Below are 25,324 nucleotides of genomic sequence, written 5' to 3' on the forward strand. Positions count from 1 at the left end.
CCTAAACGAGAAGCTCCAGGCCACAGCTGTAGCTGTGGTAGAGCATAGGCTCCTCAGGCCCTGGGCCCTGTTTCTAGGCCACTGATATTTATCTTAGAAAACTTCTACTTGACTTGATAGTAAACTATTTCTTGTGTGTGTTATCTTGTGAGGTAAATAAATCCAGAGTAGGGCCTGGTGTGTAGCAGGAACCACATAAATCTTAGTGATGCATCGCCTGGTGGAGGAAGGAGGATTCAAGTTGAGGATGATGTGGTAGTTTGACTGGGTGGGTGGAAACAAGCTGAGGGTAGACACAGGAGGTGTTTTTCCATGGCTGTGAAGAGAATCTGGAGCCCAGAGAAGTGAAGTGAAGTGACTGTGTCCCAGGACACACAGCAAGCCAGGATAGGTTGGTCACTTCACTCTCTGTTCTTTTGTTTTTTTGAGATAGGGTTTCTCTGTAGTTTTGGAGCTTGTCCTCTGTAGACTAGGCTGGCCTCGAACTCAGATATCTGCCTGTTTCTACCTCCCAAGTGCTGGAATTAACGGTGTAGGGCACCACCATCCAACCTCCTTTTTTTTTTTTCCACTCTCTGGTTCTTATCTTTTCCATCAGACATGTTACTTGCCTGTCTATTAAAATGCGTTTGTCACAAATTGCGTTGATACATCTCAACTTGGTTAAAATGGATACTATAGTATACTATACTAATATGTGTTCATACGTATCATGTCAAAGATATCTAGTTACAAGAATATAAAAGCAGAAAGGAAGCAAGATGAAGCCATTCATCCCCAAGGTGCCTATGACACAGCTTCCTAAACTGCGTGTCAGGACCTCATTGGGAGTCATGTAACTGGATGTGGGGGTCATGAAAAACTTGGCAAGAGTAACGTACAACAGCCAAAATGTATTTCAGAATCAAATTCATAATGAGCCTAAGGTGTTGTTGGTATGCAGCCCGAGGTGCATTTTGACCCCACTGAGGCCTTCATTCTGAGTCAGCAGTGGGGAGAGTTTGCAGTGTGCATGCTGGCTCCCTCAAAGCTCCACCAAGAACCCTGCCTGAAATACCCGGGCTCACACTTGAGACGACCACATCGTGAACTGCAGAGCTTTTTACTTTCTTCACACACAGAGTTTCTACTCTTACTGAAACATAACAGTTTAATAATGAAGACAAAGATTTCTAATGACTTCCTATGGTCAGTCTTTAGTGTGTGAATATCAAATTGATATATTTTTGGATTCTGCTGTGGTAGAATGCTTAATTTCAAAAAATTGCTTTTTGAGACGCTAGCGAGTTTCATTGAAAATACTGTTAAATGAATTTTAGCTTGAGATTAGGATAGAATTTTTCAATGATTTCTGAAGTGGCCCCAAACATACTTCTGTCATTTTGTGCTACATTGTTATGCAGAGTGGCACTGTTGGCATTAAAAGTTGCAGAATCAAGATACCCATCAATGCTGAAAAGTGTTGAAGATGCTGAATGCCTTGTGGCACTAAATGCTGAACCAGCATTTAATTCTTTGTATAAAATAAATAATATCTATCTCACTGGCATGCAAACTTGTTTTCCCCTTTAATAAAAGATTATATCTACACTAAAGAATTGTTTTAAAAGATATTTCTTTATGATTTATGGTTAGTAGATATTTGGTTTGCAGCCCTATTATATATTTGAGGTAGAGCAGAGATTAATTGGCCGCAGGTGGAAAAGGTTCAGGAACCCAAGCACTTGCTGTGAGATGCACAGCATCCCTCATTCTCGCAGCCCTAATGGCTCCATATATCTACTTAACTGAATTACTGTGTCATGATCATGTGCTCACACTGCGAGTGAAAAGCCCCACGGAGCTCAGCAGGCGCAGGCTGAGTGTATGCTACTGCCTCAGGCCTGAAGCATGAGCTGTGATGTTTTAATATTATCAAATGACCTGCGATGCAATGGTCGAAGACAGCATTATGCAGAACATAAATAACCCAGTACGAGTGTGATGAGTGTGATGCCCACAATGCGGGCTGCAGTGTCTGGGGAGGGTCAAGAGCACCCGACCAACAGCAGCTGGCACCAGGCTTTTCATTTGGCAGCTCACAGTTCTGGGGAAGCTTCATTCCCAGTGCAGGGAAACTCCAATTAAAATTTTAAGTAAACATTATATATATATGGCTTATAAAATAGTCGTTTTCCTATGGCTTTCAAACAGCCTTAGTGTTAGTTTTTCCTTCCCCCATCTCTTCACTTTCAAAAGAAAAAAATGCATTATTTTAAAACACAAAGCATAGAATCTCAAATGAATCTCCAATTAGTAGGCTTTCCGGCAAAATATTAGTGTCAAAAAAGTAAAGATCAAGTTGTTGGTACATATTGGGGTGTGGTGAAATATTTCTAAAAATTTCAAAAAATTGTCCATATTGAGTGCATATTTATCTCTGATATATATGCCATCTCTGCTCTCCCCCAGTTTTTGATGAGTATGTGACAGGGACCTCAGAAGGCAAAGAGTAGATAAACTCTTGGGCCTGATTCCGCAGCCTGTTACCTACTAAAAACACGATACCTGTCTTTCCCTCCACCCTACTCTTTCAGAAATGAGTGGTGTCTTCCCTTTCTCTCACAATATATGTATTTTCCTTATTTTCTACTCTTATAACAGGAACTAGATCAACCATAGAGACCAGATCAGCTGTAAAAACCAGGTTTACTAGCATACCTTGAGAACCACAGTGGCACCGCGAATGATAAACTGCCTGCTGATCTGCATCTTACGCAAGGCCATGGCTTCTTACAAAGTGCCATATTTATGACCAGTGGGAAATTACCATTCCCTCTTCTACCCAGCAATCCCCATACAACTTCCTCTTCCATACACATTTACAACTGTATGATGTGTGTGTGTGTCTTAGTAGGGGTGGACTATTGCTGTGAGGAAACACCATGACCATGACTCTTAGAAAGGAAACATTTAATTGGGGTCCATTATCGTGATGGTGAGCGGGGCAGTATGCAAGCAGATGTGGTGGTGGACCTGAGAGTGCTATGTCTTGCAGATGACAGGAAGTCGACTAACTGTCACACTGAGGGAAGCTTGAGAAAAAGAGACCTCTCCACATACACATGCACAGTGACACACTTCCTCCAACAAGGTCACACCTCCTAATAGTGCCACTCCTTTTGGGGACCATTTTCTTTCAAACTACTACAGTGTGGTACCCCAGCAATCTCAGTGTAGCTTCATTTTCCATACACACTTATAACTATATCTATCTGTCTGTCTGTCTGTCTATTTAGATCTATAAATCTGTCTATATGTAGATAAATAGATAAAGATAGAAATAGGTAGGTAGGTAGGTAGATAGAGATGGACAGGTATGTGTAGGTGCCCATAAAGTCAAGAAGGGGGTGTCTGAGACCCAGTAAACTGGCCTGGATGCTGGGAACCAAACTTGGGTGTAGAAGGAGGCTGCTCTCTAGTTTCCCAACTGCTCCAAATCCGAATAAGCACACAGAAACTGTATTAATTGCAACACTGCTTGGCCAATAGCTTAGACATATTTCTGGCTAACATATCTTAAATTAACCCATCTCTATTAATCTGTATAGCCATGAGGCTGTGGCCTTCTGGGTAAGATTTTGACATGTCCTTCTCCTTCAGCTACATGGCATCTCTCTGATTCAGCCTACTCTCTCTCTAGATCTCTGTTCAAATTTCCCGCCTGACTTTACTCTGCTAAGCCATTGGCCAAAACAGCTTCTTTATTAACCAATGATAATAAAACATATTCACATCATATAGAGGGAAATCTCACATCATCTCCCATTTTCTGTCTAAATAAAAAGGAAGGTTTTAACTTTAACATAGTAAAACTACATATACAAAAGAGTTATCAAGCAAGAATTATAGTTGCAATATTTAGTCCATTTACATTTGGCAAATTAAGGAAAATATTCTATCATCTATCCTATCTTTATGAATCTAAAGTTTTATATCTAATTTATTTTTATCATAACTATGGAAAACTATCAGTCTTCAACTCTTCAAAGACTCCAGAAGGATATATTATTACCTAAGTAATCAGGAAGTGCATTGTATGCAACTTCCAAAACTTTAGAATTGACAGAGATACCTTGCTGCCTGGACAGTCACCTAAAGTTCTTCTGTAACATTGGGTCATCTATCTTCAGACTACAGGCCCATAGTATCTGGCAGACTTTTTCATGAAGCAGGAAATATGAAAGGCTGTTTCACCTGTCTTGGCAGTTTGTCAGTCACTTTCTACTGTATCTTGCAGAATATCTGGCAGTTTCTTCTGTGAAGCAGGAATCCTGAAGAACCACTCCATCTTTTGCAATGTTTAGCAGTCACTTTTCTGTGGGTTCTGCATGTCCAGTTTATACAGCATACCATAAGGCAGTCCATGCAAGAACAACTTCTTGCCCAAATGGCTAGCCTTGTCACATTGAAGGCAAATTCCATAACGAGTTTCTTTAATGCTTATCAACCTCTCTGAAGTAATTGGTGCTGCCAGAAGCAGATGTGTCTCACTGTCATGGAAAGAATAAGTTCTACAAACATTTTAAATGCCATATTCTGTAAGTCTTTGAAGGGTTTGAAGAATCCCTATCCATCCGAAATATAATTCTGCATATCTAGAAAACCTAACATGACTACAAGTTTGATTATTATAAATGACTATTAATCTGTATTTCTTAATTACACATTACATTTTAAATGAGCTGTCTAAATATATTACCTTAAACAAGAACAGAAATACATATAACAAACTTGACCCTAAATTTGTATCAATAGACCAAGATCCATACCAATGCAAAGTATTAATTTCTTTTTTTTATTTTTTATGGCTTATTTAACTTTATTTTTTTATGTGCATTGGTGTGAAGGTGTCAGATCCCCTGCAACTGGATCTTCAGACAGTTGTGAGCTGCCATGTGAGTGCTGGGAATTGAACCCGGGTCCTCTGGAAGAGCAGTCAGTGCTCTTAACCACTGAGCCATCCTTCCAGCCCCCAAAGTATTCATTTCTATATCATATCTCTTTCTCACCTTTCTTCCAAAGAAAGTATTTTTATGTGGATGTATTTGCCCCCATGTTGGCACAACATTTTTTTTTTTTTTGGTTTTTTTTCGAGACAGGGTTTCTCTGTGGCTTTGGAGCCTGTCCTGGATCTAGCTCTGTAGACCAGGCTGGTCTCGAACTCACAGAGATCCACCTGCCTCTGCCTCCCGAGTGCTGGGATTAAAGGCGTGCGCCACCACCGCCCGGCTTGGCACAACATTTATAGACAGAGGCTGCTCTCTCGTTTCCCAACTGCTCCAGACCCGAATAATCACACAGAAACTATACTAATTACAACACTGCTTGGCCAATAGCTTAGGCATATTCCTGGCTAATTCTTGTATCTTAAATTAACCCATGCCTATTAATCTGTATCACCACAGGGCTGTGGCCTACTGAGTAAGGTTTTGGCATGTCCTTCTCCTTCAGCAGCTACATGGCATCTCTCTGATTCCGCCTATTCTCTCTCTAGATCTCTGTTCAGATTTCCTGCCTGCCTGGCTTTTACTCTGTTGAGTCATTGGCCAGAACAGCTGGTAATAAAGCATCACTTGCGTCCTCTGCAAGAGTACTATGTACTCTTAACCACTGAGCCATCATCTCATCAGCTCCTCTCTTTCTCTTTTTGTTCCAGGTCTGCCTAATAGCTATCAGTGCAGTGATCCTGCTGCTACCTGCCCCCCTGGAAAAGTTCCTCCCCATTAAATTCTCCCGTCTGCTCAGACTCCTTGGTTCAGATTCATTTCTCTTGTCATTATCAGAACTTCTGAGTGTTCAGCATCACCTTAAACATTATTTTTAAAAAAAAATATTCATGGTTTGGGAGATTTACTTTTCATCCCCCAAGTAAAGAGAAGAGTTTGAGGTGGGGACTCTTATATCAGTGAGAAAAGGGTATACCAGGAGCCACCAGTACAGACAAGAAGCATGTTTAAAACTGTTAGTGCAGTACTGCTCCCAAGAATATGTTTTACATTGGGACAGTGAGATGACTTAGTGGACAGAGGCACTGATCGCACAAGTCTGACAACCTGAATGTGATCCCTAAAACCCACATAAAGATGGAAAGAGAGGAAGGACTCCAAAAGTTCTCCTCTGACATCCACACCCTCTGGATACTCACATGCCCCCAAACCATTATACATATTCAACTTAAACAGTGTCACACTTGGGTTCAATCAGTAGTGAGAGCAGAGAATGCACCCCAGAAACCCCAGAGACCCCCTGAGTTGCTGCTGCAGGCCCTAGTCACCAGTGCCACAACCATGAGCACTGAGGTCCAGATCCAGCCTTTGAAGCTCCCCATCCCTCCCCCGCCCCTTACTGTTGCTGTCCTCAGCTCCTGTGTCACCAAGCCTGGCTCCCACTCCAAGGCAGCAGCAAGGCCGCTGGCTACCCCGGCAGCCTCACAGATGCAGTAACCCAGCACCACCCCACTGCAGAGACAAGAAGGTCATAGCAAAGAAAAAGTGGGGAACATTAAAATGGTTCAATGTAAGGGATGCCACAGAGTCAGCTTCATCAACAGCAATGGTAAGGAAGACATATTTGTACATCAGGAAGTATCTTTGTGGTATAGTGGTTAGAGAGACCAAGATGGGGTTTGATGTCAAAGGAGAAGAGGGTGCAGAGGCAGCAGACGTTACAGGCTCTGGTGGAATTCCAGTAAAAGACAGTAAATAATGCAGCAGACTGCAGCCATCGTGGGCACTACCCAAGCAGTAGGGGTCCTCCAAGCAATTGCCAGTAAATTACCAGAGTAGTGAGAGTAGAGGAAAGAATGAGGTATCAGAGAGTGTGTCTGAAGGCAGGCCTAGCTACAGAACTGGCCCACGGCAGGTGAAGGGACCCTTACTATGGAGTCCCTAAAGGCATTAACCATAGTATTTAACCCACCTATGCAAGTGATGAAGGGTGCTGACAACCAGGGTGCAGGAGAGTAAGGCCGGCCAGAGAGACAATATATATGGGGGTTACAGTCAATGGCTCAGCAGGGGATCCTCCTCCTAGGGAGGACTGAAATGAAGAGAACCAAGGAAAGTCAAAAAAAAGAGAGAGAGAGACTTTCATGTCAGCATCCTCCTCAACACATCTGTATTGCCCCAACTTCAGTTACCAGTGCAGACGCTCAGAGAACCCGAAACCATAAGATGGCAAAGAGACAGATGCAGCTGATCCGCCAGTTGAGAATCTATCTGCTACCAAGGCTGAGCAGGGCAGAACTGTGGAAATGCTGACTTATCCATCTCTACCACCATCCGGTCTGGTCATCCAACAAGAAGAAATACAGAATTTCAGTCATAAGAAATGAACAAAGATTGAAGCAGAAGACCTTGCCTTTTGCCTGCTGACCAGATACAATAGAACTAGCTGCATTGTCTATACAGCATGGGGATTTTTATGATTTTGTTATTTTTACCCAAAGATGCCTCTTTCGATAATGACAAGTTAAAAAAAAAACTTTAAATGTTTTAAAATTGTGCCATAGCTGGTCAAATTGAGATTCAAGAACTTCATTTTTAATTTGAAATAAACATTTACAACTTGATATTTTCAGAAATGCCAACAAACCACAAGCACCTATTAATCAAGTCTTAAATCTAAAAAAAAAAAGGTGTCATATGTTATGTGGTGGTTTGAATAAGAATGGCCTTCATAGACTCTAGGTTGAATACATTGGAGTAGTTGGCCCCCAGTTGGTAGGGCGTTTGGGAAGGATTGTTGGAGGTGTCACTGGGGATGGGCTTTGAGGTTTCAGAAGCACAAGTCATTTTCACTTAGCTCCTTCTGCCTTGGGGTGGTTTCTCGGGATAATGGGAGCTCTCAGCCCCATGCCTGCTTGCTGCCATGCTCCCTGCCATGATGGCTATGGTCTCGCCCTCTGAAAATGTAAGCCTCAAATAAACACCTTTCTTTAGAAATTGCCTTGGTCATGATACCTTACCGTAGCAATAGAAAAGGAACTAATATGTTATAAAAAATATACAGTAGTCTGGTTGTGGGGTTATATTTCAGAGCTTAAGGGGGGGCCAGGACTGACCCAGTTACAGAGGTGCTGTGGTAACCAAGGTTACACAGTGTGAGATCCTGTCTCATATCCACCACCTTCAAAAACCTCTAAAAAACAAACAAACAAAGAGTAGACCCTTATAAGAAAACGGAACAGGTCAAAATGGGGCCATACTTTGTAGTGAACAGAGTGCAATAAAATAGCAGCGACTGGCTAGTCACTAATTGTGTTTCGTGAGTTTTGATTTTTTTTCCCTGATCTCTTAGGTCCCTTGCAGATTCTCTAACCACTCTACTATCCTGGTGAGGAGTTGCTTACGTCCTGCTCCTGCCTCAAATCCTTCTGAACCAAAGCATCCTGAGAGAGAGCTTACGTCCTGTTTTAGTTAGGGTTCCGGTTGCTCTGATGAAACACCGTGGCCAAAGCAACTTAGGGAGGAAAGAGTTGATTTCGCTTTCACTTCATCGTCTTAATCATCGGAGGGTGTGGGTACAGGAGTTCAAGCAGGGGCAGGAGCCTGGAGGCAGGAGGTGATGCAGTGCCCATGGAGGGCTGCTGCTCATGGCTTGCTCCTCGTGGCTTGGCTAGCCTGCTTATAGCATCCAGGACCACCAACTCAGGGGTAGTATCACTCACAATGGGTTGGGCCCTCTCACATCCATCACGAATTAAGAAAGTGCCCCAAAGGCTTGCCTATAGTCCAGTCTTATGGAAATGCTTTTCTCAACCGAGGCTCTCTCCTCAGATGGCTCTAGCTTGCCTCAAATTGACGTTAAAACTAGCCAACACACTTTCTTTAGCTTGAGAGCATTGAGCATGTTCACAGGTGAGTAAGAAAGGTCATCTGATACGACACATGTCCTCTTCAAAACCAGCTCTAACAAAGGTCCTGTCTCTCCCAGCTCAGCTGTGGCATTCTGTGAGCAGAGCTGTAGAGTTCAGAAAGTAAGCATTTCCACTCAGTGCAGTGGGGGGAGGCCAGATGCTAACCCAGTCAGCTAGACCTGTGCTACTGTGTGTGGCCTCTGAAGACACCAACAAGAAGAATTTTTAGTCTTTTCTACTCTTCTGTGACATCAAAATCACCTCTAGTAAATACTTAACAAAGGGTTTCGTTCCCCTACGGCATTTACCGTTGTTACTACCTTTTAGAGATGCGAGTTTCTCCATGGTCAGTTCAGCCATAGCCAACACATAGTAGTCATAAACAGCTTCTTATTATGAAACCCTAACGTGAATAAAGAAGAATTTGACTTCTTTGCAAAGCACTGTGGTGGCACCCGATCCTCGAATGCTCTTGTAGTGTTTTCTTTGGAATCCATGCACGGGCTTGTCCGGGTGCTCTCGCGTCCCTTGTCTCTGCAGCCCTACTTAGGAAACAGGACATTGTTAATGCTTTAATCTTTAGTTCTCTCTTCTCCATCTCTTGGCACTTGCTGTTTGAGGCTCTAGGACTTGAACCACAGAGTCTATTGATACAGAAACCCCAGGTGAATGCTTGTGAGCCATGCTCTTAATAGCCAAGGGCATCTTTTTAAAACTTTGACAACAATGCAAACACATGCACACATGCACACACACACATATCTTGTGCCTATCTACCCCTATTCTGCCCATATAATCTATCGGCACACCCCTTTCTCACCTTCATATTTCTCTCTCTCTCTCTCTCTCTCTCTCTCTCTCTCTCTCTCTCTCTCTCTCTCCCTGCCCACCCCCCACTGAATCCAGCTGATGCTGGCTGATCTTGTTGTCCTGATTATGAGCAGGTAGCCATAGCTACAGTGTGCTCACTACTACAACGGCCATGGTGGTCTGAAGACAACATTTCACCACACTCTTCCCCACCCTCCAGCTCTCACAGGAAGGGGTTGATTAAAAAAAAAAAAGGCCTCTTCAGGGATACCACTTAGGAATTCCATATTCTCAGCACTTAGGGCAGTTATAAGCCTCTGCCTTAAGTTACTCGCTGCAGAAAGAGACGCAGTCTGGGAGCAACAAGATTCCCTGTCTTTTCAGAGACCCCTCTTTAACTCCTAGTCTATCAGGGTCCTGCTCGTTGATTGGGGGAACTAAGGCCCCAGAGAAAGAGAGCAAACAACCCTGGAGGGTGATGCAGGAGCAGACTAAGCAATGACAAAAACAGCAGAGGTTAGAAGGACTGGGAGCGTGCAGGGTACAGGAGTCACGGGGGTGGGGGGGTGGGGGGTGGGGGGTGTCTCACTCCCAGCTGCTGTCTGTTTTCTTGCACCTGACTACTATATTAGGACTGGAATTTTGTGTGTTTATCTGTTGCCATCTGTGACCATTCTTCATCCCCAGAACAATAGGGTCATGAGATGCTCTAGCATTTCAGGGAAAGGCCAGTGTCCTGCCAACAACTAGGGAAACTGACTGCAGAAAACTAAAAGTTAAGAATCACTGTAATTTAAAATAATATAGATTTTTTTAAACTGGAAGAGTATCTGAAATGATACTCCACAAACAGACCCCTTTTTGCACCTAAGGGTGCTGAGTTGTTGAGCCTCTTGAAGATAGTGAGGTGGGGGGAAACTTACTAGAAGCCCCTGGAGAGTGGAGGCATCAGCTGTCTGCTTATTTAGATTTATTGAAATTTTTTGGGAACGTGAATTATTTTAACAAAAGGAATTGAAGTATTAATACGAACAAGGAAGTAAGACATTCAGTTATGGCTTTTGTTAGGGAGAAATCCATGTGGTCAGGGGTGTTCCTGGGGAGATGGGATCAGAGAGCTGAAGTCTTTTTAGTTTAATAAGTTTGTGGGAAGTTACTGTTTTGGGCCAAGCTCCCTCTAAAGATACCTGCAGACCAACCAAACCAGTATGGAATCGCTTCTGCTAGGTGCCATTAATCAAAAGGAACTTTAAAACAGGCCACTTTAGGAGTGAGAGTGAAAAACCAAACCCAAAATTCACAGCGACCAATTGGAATGGGTCCAGCTTGCCTGACCTGGCCGAGCAGAGAAGTCGTTTCTGTGTTGCCCTTTAAGGAAAATTACCTTCAGACAGTCTCGCTGCTTTCTGTTCTTAGTTCTGCTTTTCTTTTCTTCAGTCCTTTTCTGCCCAGAAAGCTGACTCCCTCTTTTCAATTCAGGGTTACAGAGTGAGGTGGCGCACAATTCTGGATTCCCTAATAAATACCAGTTAGAACTCTCAGCTGAATCTGTTGGGATGCTTGTCTTTTGAAACTCACTAGACCTTCCCATTTTGGACACAGATGAAAAAGAAAGGGTGCCTTTCTCTTTTCTGCACTCTTCTTTCTTGCGTTTCCCCACCTTCTTCTCTTGTCTGCCCCTCTCCCCACCTCGCCCATTCCTCTCCTGCCCCAGGCCTCTTACTCAGAGTTTAAACAGTTCGAGCATGGATGCATGGGATGTGTGAGCACTATGGGACAGGTAGCTCTTTCCAACGGCTGAATCCTTAACCACCAGGATCACGGGCTCTGGGAAATCTACCTGCCTCAGCTGCGGTTGGGAATTCCAGACTGAGTGCGCGCCTGCGCGTGCGCACGCGTGGTGGGTGGGTGGGTGGAGAGCATATGTCTGGTCCTATGTTTTTTAGTCTACGCTGATGCTCCTTCAGATTACTGGGTCAAAGTGTCACCTCAGTCAGCACTTTTCACTAGCAAGACACAGAAAGTAATGTTGAAACAAGCAATTTGAATATTGAATTCCCATCAAAGGGATTAGAAGGGGGACTGTTGTCAACGGGAGACGTCTGGATTGCATACAAAGGCTCGCAAGAAAGCTCTGGAAATAAGTTCTGTCATTGCAATAAGGTGAGAGGCTGCTTCCTGTTTTCTTGTTATTTCTGAGCAATGATGAGATTTAGAGAGTGGGCGGCCCTGCTTGCCTGTGAGCTGACCCACAGCTGAGGCTTCCACTATCTGCCCAATAAAGCAGGAAGGAGTCGAAGGGAGGCCCAGCCCTGAAATTCGATCTCCCGGCCTGTTAAACTCTCCATAGAGTGCGAACATAATTAAAAATATTCCTCTTACGTTCCCTTGCTCGAGTGCACATGCGCCCACTTGTGCAGCGGCTAGGGACAATTGTCGGGGTTGGTTTTCTTCTTTGCTGCGGTCTGCAGGGATGAACCGCAAGTCGTCAGATCTGAACTGTTTCATGGGCTCTAAGGTCAGAACGCCTTAAGTGCAGGAGCAATCATGCTATTGATATGTTAGTCAGTTTGATAAAGCAAAGTGTCTAGACAATGTTTCCATTTCATGCTGGAAAATCGGCATTTCCTCTTCCAACCAGACAAAGCTTTAAAAACTAAAAAAGTAGGGAAGAAAAGTCTGATTCCTCCCCTCCTTCAATCTTTAGAAAAGATCTTATCCTCTTTTCATAGCCAGGTTTAGAAAGTAATGTCCCAGAATGAAGAAGAACTTTCCTTTGGGTTGACTAGAAGTTTTACATTTCATTTGTGTCTTAGGATATTTTATAATTAAAGACAAAAATCTCAGAATTTTATTTACAATTTGAGTTTGTAATAAGATTCTTGCTTTGCATCCTCGGTTTTCTTCAGACCCTCAATCCTCCTGCTTCCTTCTCTTTAAATTTTTTTTTTTTTTTTTGGTTTTTTGAGACAGGGTTTCTCTGTGGTTTTGGAGCCCGTCCTGGAACTAGCTCTTGTAGACCAGGCTGGTCTCGAACTCACAGAGATCCGCCTGACTCTGCCTCCCAAGTGCTGGGATTAAAGGCATGCGCCACCACCGCCCGGCTCCTCTTTAAATTTTTTAAAAATTATTTTATATGTATGGATCTTTTTCCTGCATGAATGTTTGTCATATATAACTACTGAGCTGTCTCCACAGTCCCTGCTGGGATTACAGGCCTGTGACACAGTGCCTTGCTGATCTGTCTGTGTGTCTATAAATACACACACACACACACACACACACACACACACACACACACACGGATTAGTCAGGGTTTTAATTGCCATGAGGAGACACCATGACCACGACAACACTTATTTTTTTTTTTTTAATATTTATTTATTTATTATGGACACACTATTCTGTTTGCATATATGTCTGTAGGCCAGAAGAGGACACCAGACCTCATTACAGATGGTTGTGAGCCACCATGTGGTTGCTGGGAATCGAACTCGGGTCCTTTGGAAGAGCACGCAATGCTCTTAACCACTGAGCCATCTCTCCAGCCCCACGACAACACTTATAAGGAAAACATTTAGTTGGGGTGGCTGGCTTACATTTTCAGAGGTCCAGTCCATTGTCGTCATGATGAGGAGCATGGCAGTGGGCAGGCAGATGTGGTGCTGGAGCTGAGAGTCCTACATCTTGCAGGCAACAGGAAGTCAACTGACTAACACTGAGGGATGCTTGAGCAAAAGAGACCTCAAAGCCCGCCCCTACAGTGACACACTTTCTCCCACAAGGCCACACCTCCTAATAGTGCCATTCCTCTGGGGACCCTTTTCTGTCAAACCACCACAGGGGGTAATATTTAATGGAGTCATGGCATCAGCAAACTGCCTCAACTTCCTAGCTTTATCTGTACACCATCATACCAGACCATCCGCTGTTCTGACTCAGCCACCGCCTCCACCCAGCTCCTCTGTGCAAAGGCTGTGTGCTGTGCCTGCTCTGACCCACCAGCCCCCAGCCCCCACTTCTCTGTCCGCTGCCATCTGCTAAGTCTCACTGTCCTCCCAGATGGGTGCCTGGCTCTGCATCTCAGTCACAAGAGCTGCGCTGGCTACCTTCACCCTGTGCTCTGCGCATCTCCAGCTTTCTGCTGCTTCCTCCTCAGAACCCTGCTGGGTTTTCACCAGCTCCGATCAAAATTTGTGATATTGGTTCAATACTTGTTCAGTATTTTGGTTGTTTCTTAGTTGCTCTCTTGCCAAACATCTAATTTATTTGTGCATAAATTCAGATGGTTTTTATATTTTATGAGAGAAAAATATTCTTGGAAAGAAGCTGTGTGCACAGAGGCTAATGGGCCAGCTACAGCATTCGCAACTGTGAAGAGGTTGGAGTGTTGCCATTTCAGAGCCCAGTTGCTGTATCTTGAGTGATATCCAGCCTACCAAATAGCCATTTTTTGGCCATCTCTAAGTCAGACCTAACATCCGGATAAACAGATTAAAACCCCCACAATGTATTAGGTTCAAACCATATTCTCCACCAATTTAAGGACTAAGAATCTGATCAGGTAATGTCTGAGGCTCATCTGCCTGACTGAACCCACTCTTCTGATGTCCTCACCAGTGTGTTTTCAAATTGCTTTGATTTATGACTTTCTTTGTTCTAATATTACAAAACCACTTCCTCTTTGGAAGACAAGGAAGTGGGGTGACCTAAATCTGTGCTTTTTCAGGCCATAGTCACTCAAACTTGGCTGCAGGATCAGCTATCTTTTATTCCCTTTCTGCTGGGAGCTGTGGCGTTTTGTGTGTGTGTGTGTTCACAATTTCAATTTTTGTCTCATTGGTTTAGTTTTTCCTTATCTAATTCAACAGCTGGCATACAGTAGGCTAAGATTTTTTTTAAATTTTCAAAGATAACAGGATTTTCTTACGAACTCTGGAATGCATGTCACCTCATCTGTTGTAATTTTTTTATCAGTTATTTATTTTGCCCCTCAACTCCTTTTATCTATGCGTCAATGCCTGGTTAGCTTTTAATGAAACTGTCATGTGAATGGAGGTTGCTCTTAGGTCCATAATTGGAAGCTGTTCATGCAGAGGGGCCCGATACACAGGCTGAGCTTTCTTGTACAGACTTTGGGGAGCTGAATCACGCTCTCGGTAGTGGGCACCTGCTGATCCCTGTACCAACCACCTGGCATTCACAAACAAGCTGACTTTGTTCTCTGGGAGCGCACGAGTTACAGGACCCTAATTAGTTAGTGGCAGAAAAGGAGCAAGTAAAAAAAAAATGTTAGTGATTTTTTTTTACATGTAATGTAGACTAATCAACAATGTTATATTAAAAGTGGTTTCTTTCGAGACCAGCCTGGTCTACAAGAGCTAGTTCCAGGACAGGCTCCAAAACCACAGAGAAACCCTGTCTCGAAAAATCAAAAAAAAAAAAAAAGTGGTTTCTTGGCATTTTTCATATTGTAGGTTTGTTGTTGTTGTTGTTGTTGTTGTTATATAAGTAGGTAGAACAGGTTTGGGTATTAATTTATAGCCTTGGTCAATACTGAGGAAAGAACAGCTTATGGGTCTTGGTCCCATGAAAGACAAACACTAGCCCTCTGGAATCTTAAACCTCTGGAATCTTGTGGGTTTTTTTTTTTTTTGTGGTTTTTCGAGACAGGGTTTCTCTGTGGTTTTGGAGCCTGTCCTGGAACTAGCTCTTGTAGACCAGGCTGGTCTCGAACTCACAGAGATCTGCCTGCCTCTGCCTCCCGAGTGCTGGGATTAAAGGCGTGCGCCACCACCGCCCGGCTTGGAATCTTGTTTTAAATTCTAAGCATACCATTGAAATCTCTGAATAGCGGAAGCAAAGGGAAAGCAAGCTGTGTTTCCAGTCCGGGCTGACGGCAAAGTAAAAACAAACAAACAAACAAACAAAAAACAAAGGACATCTTGAAATTTGCAGGCAAATGAATGGATCTAGAAAACATCATATTGAGTGGTGTAACCCAGACACAGAAAGACAAATATAATATATACTATATATAATATATACTCATTCATAAGTGGTTTTTAAACATAAACCAAAGAAAACCAGCCTACAAATCACAACCCCAGAGAACCTAGACTTCAAAGAGGACTCTAAGAGAGACATATATGGATCTAATCTAAATGGGAAGTAGAAAAAGATAAGATCTCCTGAATAAATTGGGAGCCTGGGGACCAAGGGAGAGGGTTGAAGGGGAGGGGAGAGATAGGGAAGGAAGAGAGAAAAATATAGAGCTCAATAATGTAGAGACCAAACTGTGCATTTATTTATCAAAGTAAACTTTACTTTGGAAAAATCAACAAACGTATATTCATATCTGGTCTCTCTTCAAAAAAAAAAAAAGCTCTGCCAAGCATAGAGCAGCAGCAGGCAGGCAGATGTGGCTTTCTTCCCCTCCATATTCTGTAGCTTTAAAACAAACAAATAAACAAAAAATCTGTATGAGTATGCTTTTTGTACCCTGTATTGACTACCTGAGATTGTTCAGAGACAATGGTTGCTTTGAAGTGATATCCCAGGCTGGCATTCTGTAATAATCCTTTATTAACTTCTCCTCTCTCTATTGGCGTTTACTTTAACTCTTATTTTTAGAAGATAGCATTGAAGGTCAAAGCGGTATCTTTGTGACTGAACTCTACAAGTACTCAGCAGGAAGCCACCTACAGAAGGGTGCTGAATCACTGCGAACTGGGAATGCGTTCAAGTTCATCCTTCAACCGTTAACTAAAAGTAAAAGAGATCTCTCTCTAAGCTGGCAAGAGAGCTGGGCGAACAGGTCCCCCAAGTACAATAGCAAAGACAGTGGCTAGGACTCCAGACATGGCTGTCTGTCCATGCTCTTGCCTTTGTCACATGATGGTCGTTTGCTTTCTAACTTGTCAGCAATGCCCATAGCTCACGTCATTCTCCCATGGCCTTCCTTGTGGTCCTCACCTTGCTGTGCCGCTGGTACCCAACTGCCTTCAAACAAGACATTTGAGTTTTCTAAGCTCCAGGCTCCTTTCCTGCAACTGGGAGACCTGGATACCGACTTCAGCATGCAGCTGAAGTCATGCAACCTGTAAAAGGCTTGTCAAGCATTGAGAAGTTCATTAGGATGAGGGCTAATCTTCATTGTCAACCCAATTTGATTTCGAATCACCATGGAAACATGCCTGGTGTGTCTATGAGGATGTTTCTAGAAAGGTTGAACCAAATTTGAAAGCTCCACCTTGAAATGGGCAACACCATTTCTCGGACTAAGGTCTTGGATTGAATTAAAAGGGGAGAACAGACTGTGCACCTGCGCTCATTGCTCTCTGTCTTCTGACTGTGGCTGCAGTGTGACCAGCTGCCTCATATTCCCGTGGCTATGTCTTCTCCTCCGCCATGTGCTGTGCCTCCAACAGTGATCCTGAAGACCCTTCCTCTTGAAGCTGCTCCTTCTGGAGTTCTATCACGGCAATAGGGAAAGTAACCAGCTGGTTGGCCAAGGATAGCTTTATTCTACCATTGAGATCAGTATCCGGGTAAGGTCAGTAGAGGTTATTTGGAGAGTGCACTATAGCATACAGTGAAGAAAGGGAAAACGAGACCAAACTGTGCATTTATTTATCAAAGTAAACTTTACTTTGGAAAAAATCAACAAGCGTATATTCATATCTGGTCTCTCTTCAAAAAGTATGCTTTGTTTATTTTTAGACGTGCAAGTTGATTTTGCATGCCAAATATCTTTCTCCTTAGCTCCCCTTGGAATATTTCCCCTCAAAAACAAAGGTGTCAGTGTTGTCCAAAACCTGGTTATTTTTTTTACCCTCCAGAAGTACTATTGTTGATATTTATCGAGAGGAAAGAAAAGCTGCAAGGCTCGGTCTTTGACTTTCATGTTTGTTTCAGCACTATAATTAAAATCTTAGATTTGTTTCGAAGATAAACATTTTGGGAGAAATTTAATAAATCTTGCTCTGCTGTGCAATGGAGCCACTATATCAAAGCGTTTAACTGGAGCTGTCGACTTCCTGCTGGTAGACTATTACTTCCAGCCTATTTATTAGCTTTTTCCTGTAGCCCAGGACATGCAATTTTCCTTCCACTCAGTGAAGGCACAGGAGAACAACCCTTTCTCTCCTCTCGCCTCCAGCTTCATGCAAGACAGGGCATGGTCAAAAGTCACAATATCTGAATTGGCTTTGATTATATTTATTTTTTTTAAACTTAAGCTGTTCTCTAGTACAATATCTACTTGTTTAGTTAATATCATAGTTCATTTAAAGCTATGATAAAGTCAGATTTCAGAGGCATTTGAAACAATGCCTGAACCATATCTACAAGAAAATAACTGTCTCTGGCCTATTCTTTTGCATTTGAAGTAAAAGAATTTTAGGCAAAACCAATATGATGAAAATTTTAAAAAGAAGAAAAAAATAATTTTAGATATCAGCTATTTACCAGAAAATAAGACTTTAAAGGTTTGGGTTTTTTTATTCACATCTTTTAATAGATTGTAAACAAGAGCAGGTACTTTTGACAGTAGCCTAGGAAATACTTTCTGTAACGCATCCCTTAGTATGGAATAATATGAAGAGAGGATTTTAAATACGACTCTGTCGGGTTTCTTACAAGCCTATTTCCCGGGAAAGTTTTATTTGGAAGCGTCCTGATCTCCAACAGAAATCTAACGCCACAGAGTTGAGCCGAGCACATGTGGGGTACGGGGTGAAGTCATTGCGTCTCCTATCCTCGGACATACACCATGCTGCATGGGCCAGGCGGGACGTGGGTGCATACAGAGGGTGCTGGTCAGGTCAGAGGTGAAAGATGCTGCAGTCCCCTAGGTCGACGAGTTGTAAGCAACGGGAACCCATCATGCTGTTTTGCAAGATTCCGGAGAGATCAGTTAGAAATTGAACTGTGATATCCGCATATTTTGGAGAAAAATTCCCAAGCCAGGCGGATGTGGATGGGGATGAAGACATAGGCAGTATAGACTACCATGGCGACAATGGTTAGTAAGATGGTATTGAACATAGACTGTTCCCAGGGCTCCAGGACAGCACAGCAGCTGATGATTTGGTATTGATAGTAGAGCCAGGCTAAATACTCCTTCACGCTCTTGAAATCCATGATTCCTCCTCAAGCTGTGGAGAGTCTTCCTGTGAGAGAAAATAATACCACAGGAAATAAATAAATAAATAAAATAAGAAACAGAGCACCCCATCTTCTGGTAACACACAGCAAACATCTACTGTTAATATTCCCATAACCTGACATTTCGGTTATTCTCACGCAAAGGGTGTCCCTGTCACTAGTCCTAATATAAACCTTGAGTGTTATCCTATAATCGGCTTCCTTGGGCTTTAATGTTTTAATGGTAGGCTAGAGAACGCACTCAGTCTGTCCCCTGATGGAGCATCGGAAGCCTTCAAATGGACTGATATAGATTTCTGTCTTCATAGTTGTATACAATAAATTTCACATGGGCACGAAGACCTTGAGACACTGAAAAATAAATGGAGGATGAGACAAAGATTCCCCTGCTCGTGGACTGGCAAGGGCTAACACTGTGAAATGTTATCTGCTGTCCTACCAAAAGCGATCTACAGATCCAAAATTTCCCATATCAAAACTCTAACACTGTTCTTCCCGGAAACTGGAAGCAGTAATCATCAATTTCATATGGAAATACAGAAGACCTAGGATACACAAAACAATCCTGAACAACAACAACCACCAAACGGCTGGAGGTACCAATAGCCCAGATTTCAAATTATATTACAGAGCCGCAGTAACAGAAACAGCATGGTACGGACTTTGAAAACATGAAAATAAAGTAAAAGCATAATTCTCAAAGAACTATTACCAAAGAAAAAAGAACCTTAATCACATGCAGTGAGGAACATTCCTGATGAATTCACCTTGTTTTCAAGGTGGCCTCTGTTGTTTCTGTGGTGCTGGCTGACCTGCCAGCTTGCAGGAGATTCTCCTGTCTCTGTCGCCCATACTGCCATAGAAGTGTTGAGATTACAGATGCCCACAATCACATCTGGCTTTACAGGTGGATTCCGGGGATCAACCTGAGATCACCAGACTTGTATAGCAAGCCCTTTTACCCACTCATCGGCCCCTAACTGAACCTTTTAGGACTGCTACACTGGAGATTAGGTTTGACGTGGAGTTTAGAAGGGACGGAAGCCTCCAAACCATAGCAAAGTGATGACTTCAATAGGCAAGATTTCCCACGAACAGAAACAATGAAAGGGATGACTACAGTGTTTGGGGCCTGGCAGTCCTGCTAGACAACCCAATTTTAAAAACTCTTACTCAAAACCCTCCACAGTTGCTTCTCTGTAACTACTTAGAGTTCGAGCTTGGGCAGGGTGGAAGAGCCTGGGGTCTATTTGTCAGGTATCTAGAGCCAGGTGGTGCTGGAGGAAAGGGGAAGTCTTTATGGCTTAGACAGACACACCTCGTCTCCTTAATGAGTGTAGACTAGTTGGAAGGATGGATCTTAAACACTTAGTACAAATGAATACGTAATTATCAACTGCCCCTGAAGGGCAAGTACAGTGTTCAAGGAGCTTTTGTAAACCTGATCCAGTTTGAACACAGTCTGAGGAAAAGATAAAATGGCAGGGATGATTAAAACCCAAATAAATAGAAAGGGAAATGATGAAGGGGGGTAAAAGGAGGGAGGGGAGGCTGGGAAGGGGGGGGGAGCAAGCTTGGGAGGAGGTCAAGGTTCCAGTAAAGAGAATGATGTAAACCCAAAGAAGCTAAAGTAATGCCTTATGCCAGCATGAGGCAAGGAGTGGAAGATGGAGTTGATTAGGCTAATTATTCTCCGTTCGTTCATCGTTTGTTCATTCGTTCGTTTGTTCGTTCCTTCTTTCTTGATAGGGTTTCTCTCTGAATCCTTTGCCTCCCAAGTGCCAGGATTAAAGGCATGCGCCACCACTGCCCGACTAATTATTTTTTCTTAACCTACGATTCTAAGGGTCCCAGAGGCTACTGACAGGAGGGAAGTTGTAGGTCAGGGAGGTGGGGCTAAATTCATAAGGTCCTGCACATCCTAAAGTCAAGGTGAAGTGGACTTGCATATCACTCATTTTGGGAGCACTTTTCCCCTGCTCTTCTCCTGCTCTTCTTCAGAATCAACCATGTATTGAGGATTCATAAAGATTTGCAATACTATTTCCAGTTTTATTAATGAGATAATATTGCATTCAGGAATATCATTGACTTTTCTTCTCACTAGTCTCACTATTGTGTTTTATTTTTTTTCCTCACCAATTAATCTCCTGGCTGATATTTTCTACTTAAAAATTAACTTCTTGCTTGGGCAGCCCTAACAGACAAGTATGGCAGCCTTTTGAAAAACCCTGTGTCAGAGGCCCCCCAGCCAAGCTGTGGAAACTGTGGTGCCCAATACTTAAAGCTGCTGATAGTCAACCAATCAGATAAAAAGTATATGAACATATGCTACATCAAAGACAGACATTTTGGTCACAAATGTCACAATGCTTTAGAAATGGATATTTTAAATATACTTTTGTACTAAAAACAAAACGTTAAAATCGATTGGCTCTTTCTACCTCTCATTTCTCAGCCCTCCAAATCTTTCTGACCTGTGAAAAGTGCTTTTATAGATTTATTTATTTTCATGTGTGGAGGCCAGAAGAAGGTGTCCAAGTTCCTGAAGTCAGAGTTATAGGCAGTTGTGAGTTGCTTAATATGGGTGCTGAGAATGGAACCTGGGTCCTCTGAGAGTACAGCAAATGCTCTTAACCACCGAATTGCCTCTCCAGCCCCAGGGGAATGGGCTTTTATTATCTGTCTCATTTTAATCTCATGAGGTCTAGCAGTTAGTTCAAGAAGGCATGATTGCCCTCTTGGATTCTTCTTTTCATTTATTGAGAAGAAAATTTAAAGATGGCTCCTTATTTCCTATAATGCAAAGGGGAGAAGAGAGAGAGCTGGTTATTATTAGAAGGCCATCTGCTACAATTTATTGTAGAATATGCACTACTTCTAGGTTCTTGATTTACTTAGGTAATTTATTTCTCCTTGTGAGTCTGCTTTGTATTTCCTATGAGACAATATTTACAATTAGAAGAAAAGCAACCCACCACCCCGTAGACAATGGGATGAGTCACACGGGTGGGAGAGCTCATTAATTCAGTGAACAAATTCATTTTGAAAACAGCTACGTAGCTTCTGAGTAGCAATGGCCTCAGAAGGGCACTCTCTGTCCCAAGGCCAGAAGGAGAAGCTCTTCTGGACAGTGTAACAGTCATGAAGTGCAGGAAGGTCTGGGAAGGAACACTAGATGGAGGCTGGAGGGGTGCTGGAAAAGTCCCAAGGAGGAAGCCGGAACAGATGCTGAAGTTTGGAAAATCCATGACAGAAAGATAGTGAAATTAGTTATCTGTAGTCACATAGAACTATATGATTGTCCCCCCCCCCCCCCCCCGTGTATGTACGCGCGCGCGTGTGTGTGTGTGTGTTGTGTGTGTGTGTGTGTGTGTGTGTGTGTGTGTGTGTGTGTGGTGTGATAGCCAGAGGCTGATTGATGCTGGGTGTCATCCTCAAGTTGCTCTTCACGTTAGTTTTTGAGATAGGCTCTCATTGAACCTGGAACTCACTGATTTGGCTAGGCTGACTGGCCTGTGAGCTCCAGCGATCTGCTTGCCTCTGCTTCCTCAGCCTGGGGGTTGTGGGTGTGTGTCCATGCCTAGCTTTACGTGGACGCACGGCATCTGATCTTTGTGTGTCCATGCCTAGCTTTACGTGGACGCAAGGCATCTGAACTCGGCTCTTTATGTGGACACAAGGCATCTGAACTCGGCTCTTTACGCTTGTACTTGACTGACTGTACTGTCTCTCCAGCCCCTCCAGTAAATGTCCTTAATCCTTAAATGTTTACAATAATGTACAAAATTAATATAGTTGCTTCTCTAAATATCTAAAGCCATAACCTAGAGATGATGAACAAAGGACCTGTGATGTTTGCTTTACTCGAGGCTGCTATGAGTCTCCGTGTTTCTAGTTAGATACTTTTAAAATGATGATTGATCCTAGGTAGAAAAAGGGAGAGGTTTTTTTTTAAATTCCCTAAACTTGACTTTTAAAATTCACTTATATCTGTACATGTGTATTTCCCAAGTGGAATTATACGGATGGACTGCGGCCTGTCTTCCTAGGTACCCGAGGCCACTCTACCACTGTGTGATGCTGCCCACAGCAAACTGAACGTTAGGGCAGTGTCAGGAGGCTGAGGACTCTGGGAAGCGGCTAGGTCATGAGGTCAGAGCCCAGGAAATTGTGCCCTTATAAGACAGACCCCAGAGACTTCCTTGTCCCCTCTGCTTTGTGAAGACACAGTAAGATGACAGCCCCGTGAACCTGGGTATGGTTCTCATGATTCTGTGCCTTGAGACCTGGGAGGAAGGTTAATCCCGGTCACAGTAATATTACAGTGGCCTGAGCCAAGACACACTCTCAAGGGAAGAGAAGAACAGAAGCTTTTTTAAGCACCTGTATTTCTATGATGTTGCTTCTCAAGAGGCCCTGATGAAATGTAAGGCAGTCGAGGTCCCCTGTAAGAAGGTCAGGATTGCTTCCTGAAGGAATGGAAGGAAGGAAGCGCACAGGAAGAGTGGTCTCTGAACCACTGTTTTCAGTACATGATAAAGTCTTGTCTGTGAGGACCATTACAATAGCACATGCTAATCTGCCTGCTGTCCTGCAAGGACAAGGGAGCCCCTGCGAGCTAAACTGGTCTCAGCACCACTCCCTTGCCCAGCCCCCATTCATCCCCTCACATAAGAAGTTTCCCTGACAGTTCAGATTCTTGCCTGACAGCTAAAGGTTTTGATGTACTCTTCTTACAAGTCACCCTCGCAATTGGTAAAATCTAAGGTTCTTATCTGTAATGTATAGCTTAGAACGGGGGAAAGCCTCAACACGGAGCTTTGCCGGGTTAAGGAGGAGGTTTATTTGAGACTTAGGAACCAGGGGGAAACACTACATCCTAATCTGGATCCTGTGAATGAAAAGGGTCTCAAGGACAGTGGAAAGATATCAAGGACTTAGAAGTCCCCAAAGAGGCTATTGCGTAAATGAATGGATAGTGAGTTGTTATTTTCTAGTCCTCAGTGCTACGGCTTTTCAACCAACAGGTAATGATTTCACACTAGATTCATGGGCAGTAGGAACAGAAGAAAAGGTTCCTTTCCCAGACTAAGGGGGAAGCCTAACAGTTGTGACCCCCATCAGTCCGGGATGGCTTACATAGCTAGAACGTGAATAAGTGAGGACGTGCAACGATTATAAAAATGCATGTACTAGCATGAGCCCGAGCCAGGAAGAGGATGCCATGAGAGGAGCGCACAGGAGGGGCTCGGCCTGCCAAGGATTTCACCATTGTTGTCTGTACCATAGGAGTGGTAGTGAGTTAGGCAACGGTGATGAAAGGTAATTCCCAGGTGCTTTGGGCCTGTGACCTTTGCGAAACTAAACATCGAAATGAACAACAAAGAAAAGCCCTTTTTAAATAAGAGACTTCCTTTTCTGAAGCTTCAGTGCCCTCTTGGTTAAGAGCTAATATGTGCTGAGCTACACTTCTCTCTTGAACCTCAGAATCAAGGACTGAAAGGTCAAAGGGCATGAATGGATTCAGACTAACTCTTTCCTGACTTGTTTTGGAAGCTGTAGCAGTCATTCATCGCACGGGTGTGTGTGTGTGTGCTCAAGTGTGTTCCAGTGCACACATGCTTCATATTTAGAACCTGAGGTCTGAGGCGTGACCAAAGTGTCTTTCCTGTGGCAGAGAAAAAGATGTTGTCTGTAAGCCAACTGCGCCTTTCTTCAGCAGCTTTCTTTAAAGGGTCCCAGATGTGACTTCAAACACAGGCCTTCCTTGAAGTCATTCATTTGTTAAATGAATTAAGAGCGCAATGATTTTCTTCCGATGGGTGTGATATGTAAAGGAGAGGTGGGGAGAGACTGAATTCACGGTAAATGAGATACTGATCAAGATCATCACCTACAAGAGCCAATGCTGATAGTGGGTTTCTCTGACACAATGCCCAGACAATGGTACCTAGTCTCTGCAGTTATCTCCTCGGCAGTTCATAAATCAAATAATTAAAACGTTAGGCAAATTCTGCTGTGTGTGGCTTGCTACAAGAGAAGCAACTAGTTTTCCTTAAACCTCTTAAAATTGTCAAAAAAAAAAACCCCAAGTGTACAAAATGGTTACAACCAAGAGCTTACAGAGACATGAAGACTAATTGTGATGTTCACACCCCATAATAGTAGGGATAAAAATTGTATAAAAATGAAGTAAATATGAGTAAAGTGAATATTTTTCTCAATGGTATGCCAAGATTGTTTCATTAATTATAATGAACATGTCATAGCTATGTCAGATTTTAGTAGGAAAAACAGGACATAAGGTTCAAGGGACCCCACATTGCCTTCTTAATTTATATGCAAATCAAAAAACTTATTATAAAAAAGTACAAAGTCCATTTAAAAATTTCCAAGAAAAATAATGATCAATGAACTACTCAAAAATCTAGCTGACTTTTTAAA

At 43.0% G+C, this 25,324-nt stretch overlaps 2 protein-coding genes across 3 annotated transcripts in view; one reads left to right on the top strand and one right to left on the bottom strand.

Annotated features, from left to right (window-relative positions):
* Positions 1-16,360, top strand: part of Nmd3 (NMD3 ribosome export adaptor) — a 79,450-nt gene extending 63,090 nt beyond the window's left edge. Inside the window, exon 17 of one of the 2 annotated variants that reach the window (XM_075951027.1) lies at positions 16,343-16,360. The gene's annotated coding sequence lies outside the window, so the exon portion shown is untranslated. Of the gene's footprint in view, positions 1-5,698; positions 5,790-16,342 lie in introns of those variants that run through there. The other variant, XM_075951026.1, reaches the window with a different exon arrangement.
* Positions 16,361-18,199: 1,839 nt separating this feature from the next.
* Positions 18,200-25,324, bottom strand: part of Sptssb (serine palmitoyltransferase small subunit B) — a 28,987-nt gene continuing 21,862 nt past the window's right edge. Inside the window, exon 3 of the mRNA XM_075951029.1 lies at positions 18,200-18,882. Coding sequence (XP_075807144.1) covers positions 18,623-18,853 — 231 coding nt within the window. The 5' untranslated portion in view covers positions 18,854-18,882 and the 3' untranslated portion in view covers positions 18,200-18,622. The remainder of the gene's footprint in view (positions 18,883-25,324) is intronic.

This window comes from Microtus pennsylvanicus, chromosome 16 (genome assembly GCF_037038515.1).
Source record: "Microtus pennsylvanicus isolate mMicPen1 chromosome 16, mMicPen1.hap1, whole genome shotgun sequence".
NCBI lineage: Eukaryota > Metazoa > Chordata > Mammalia > Rodentia > Cricetidae > Microtus > Microtus pennsylvanicus.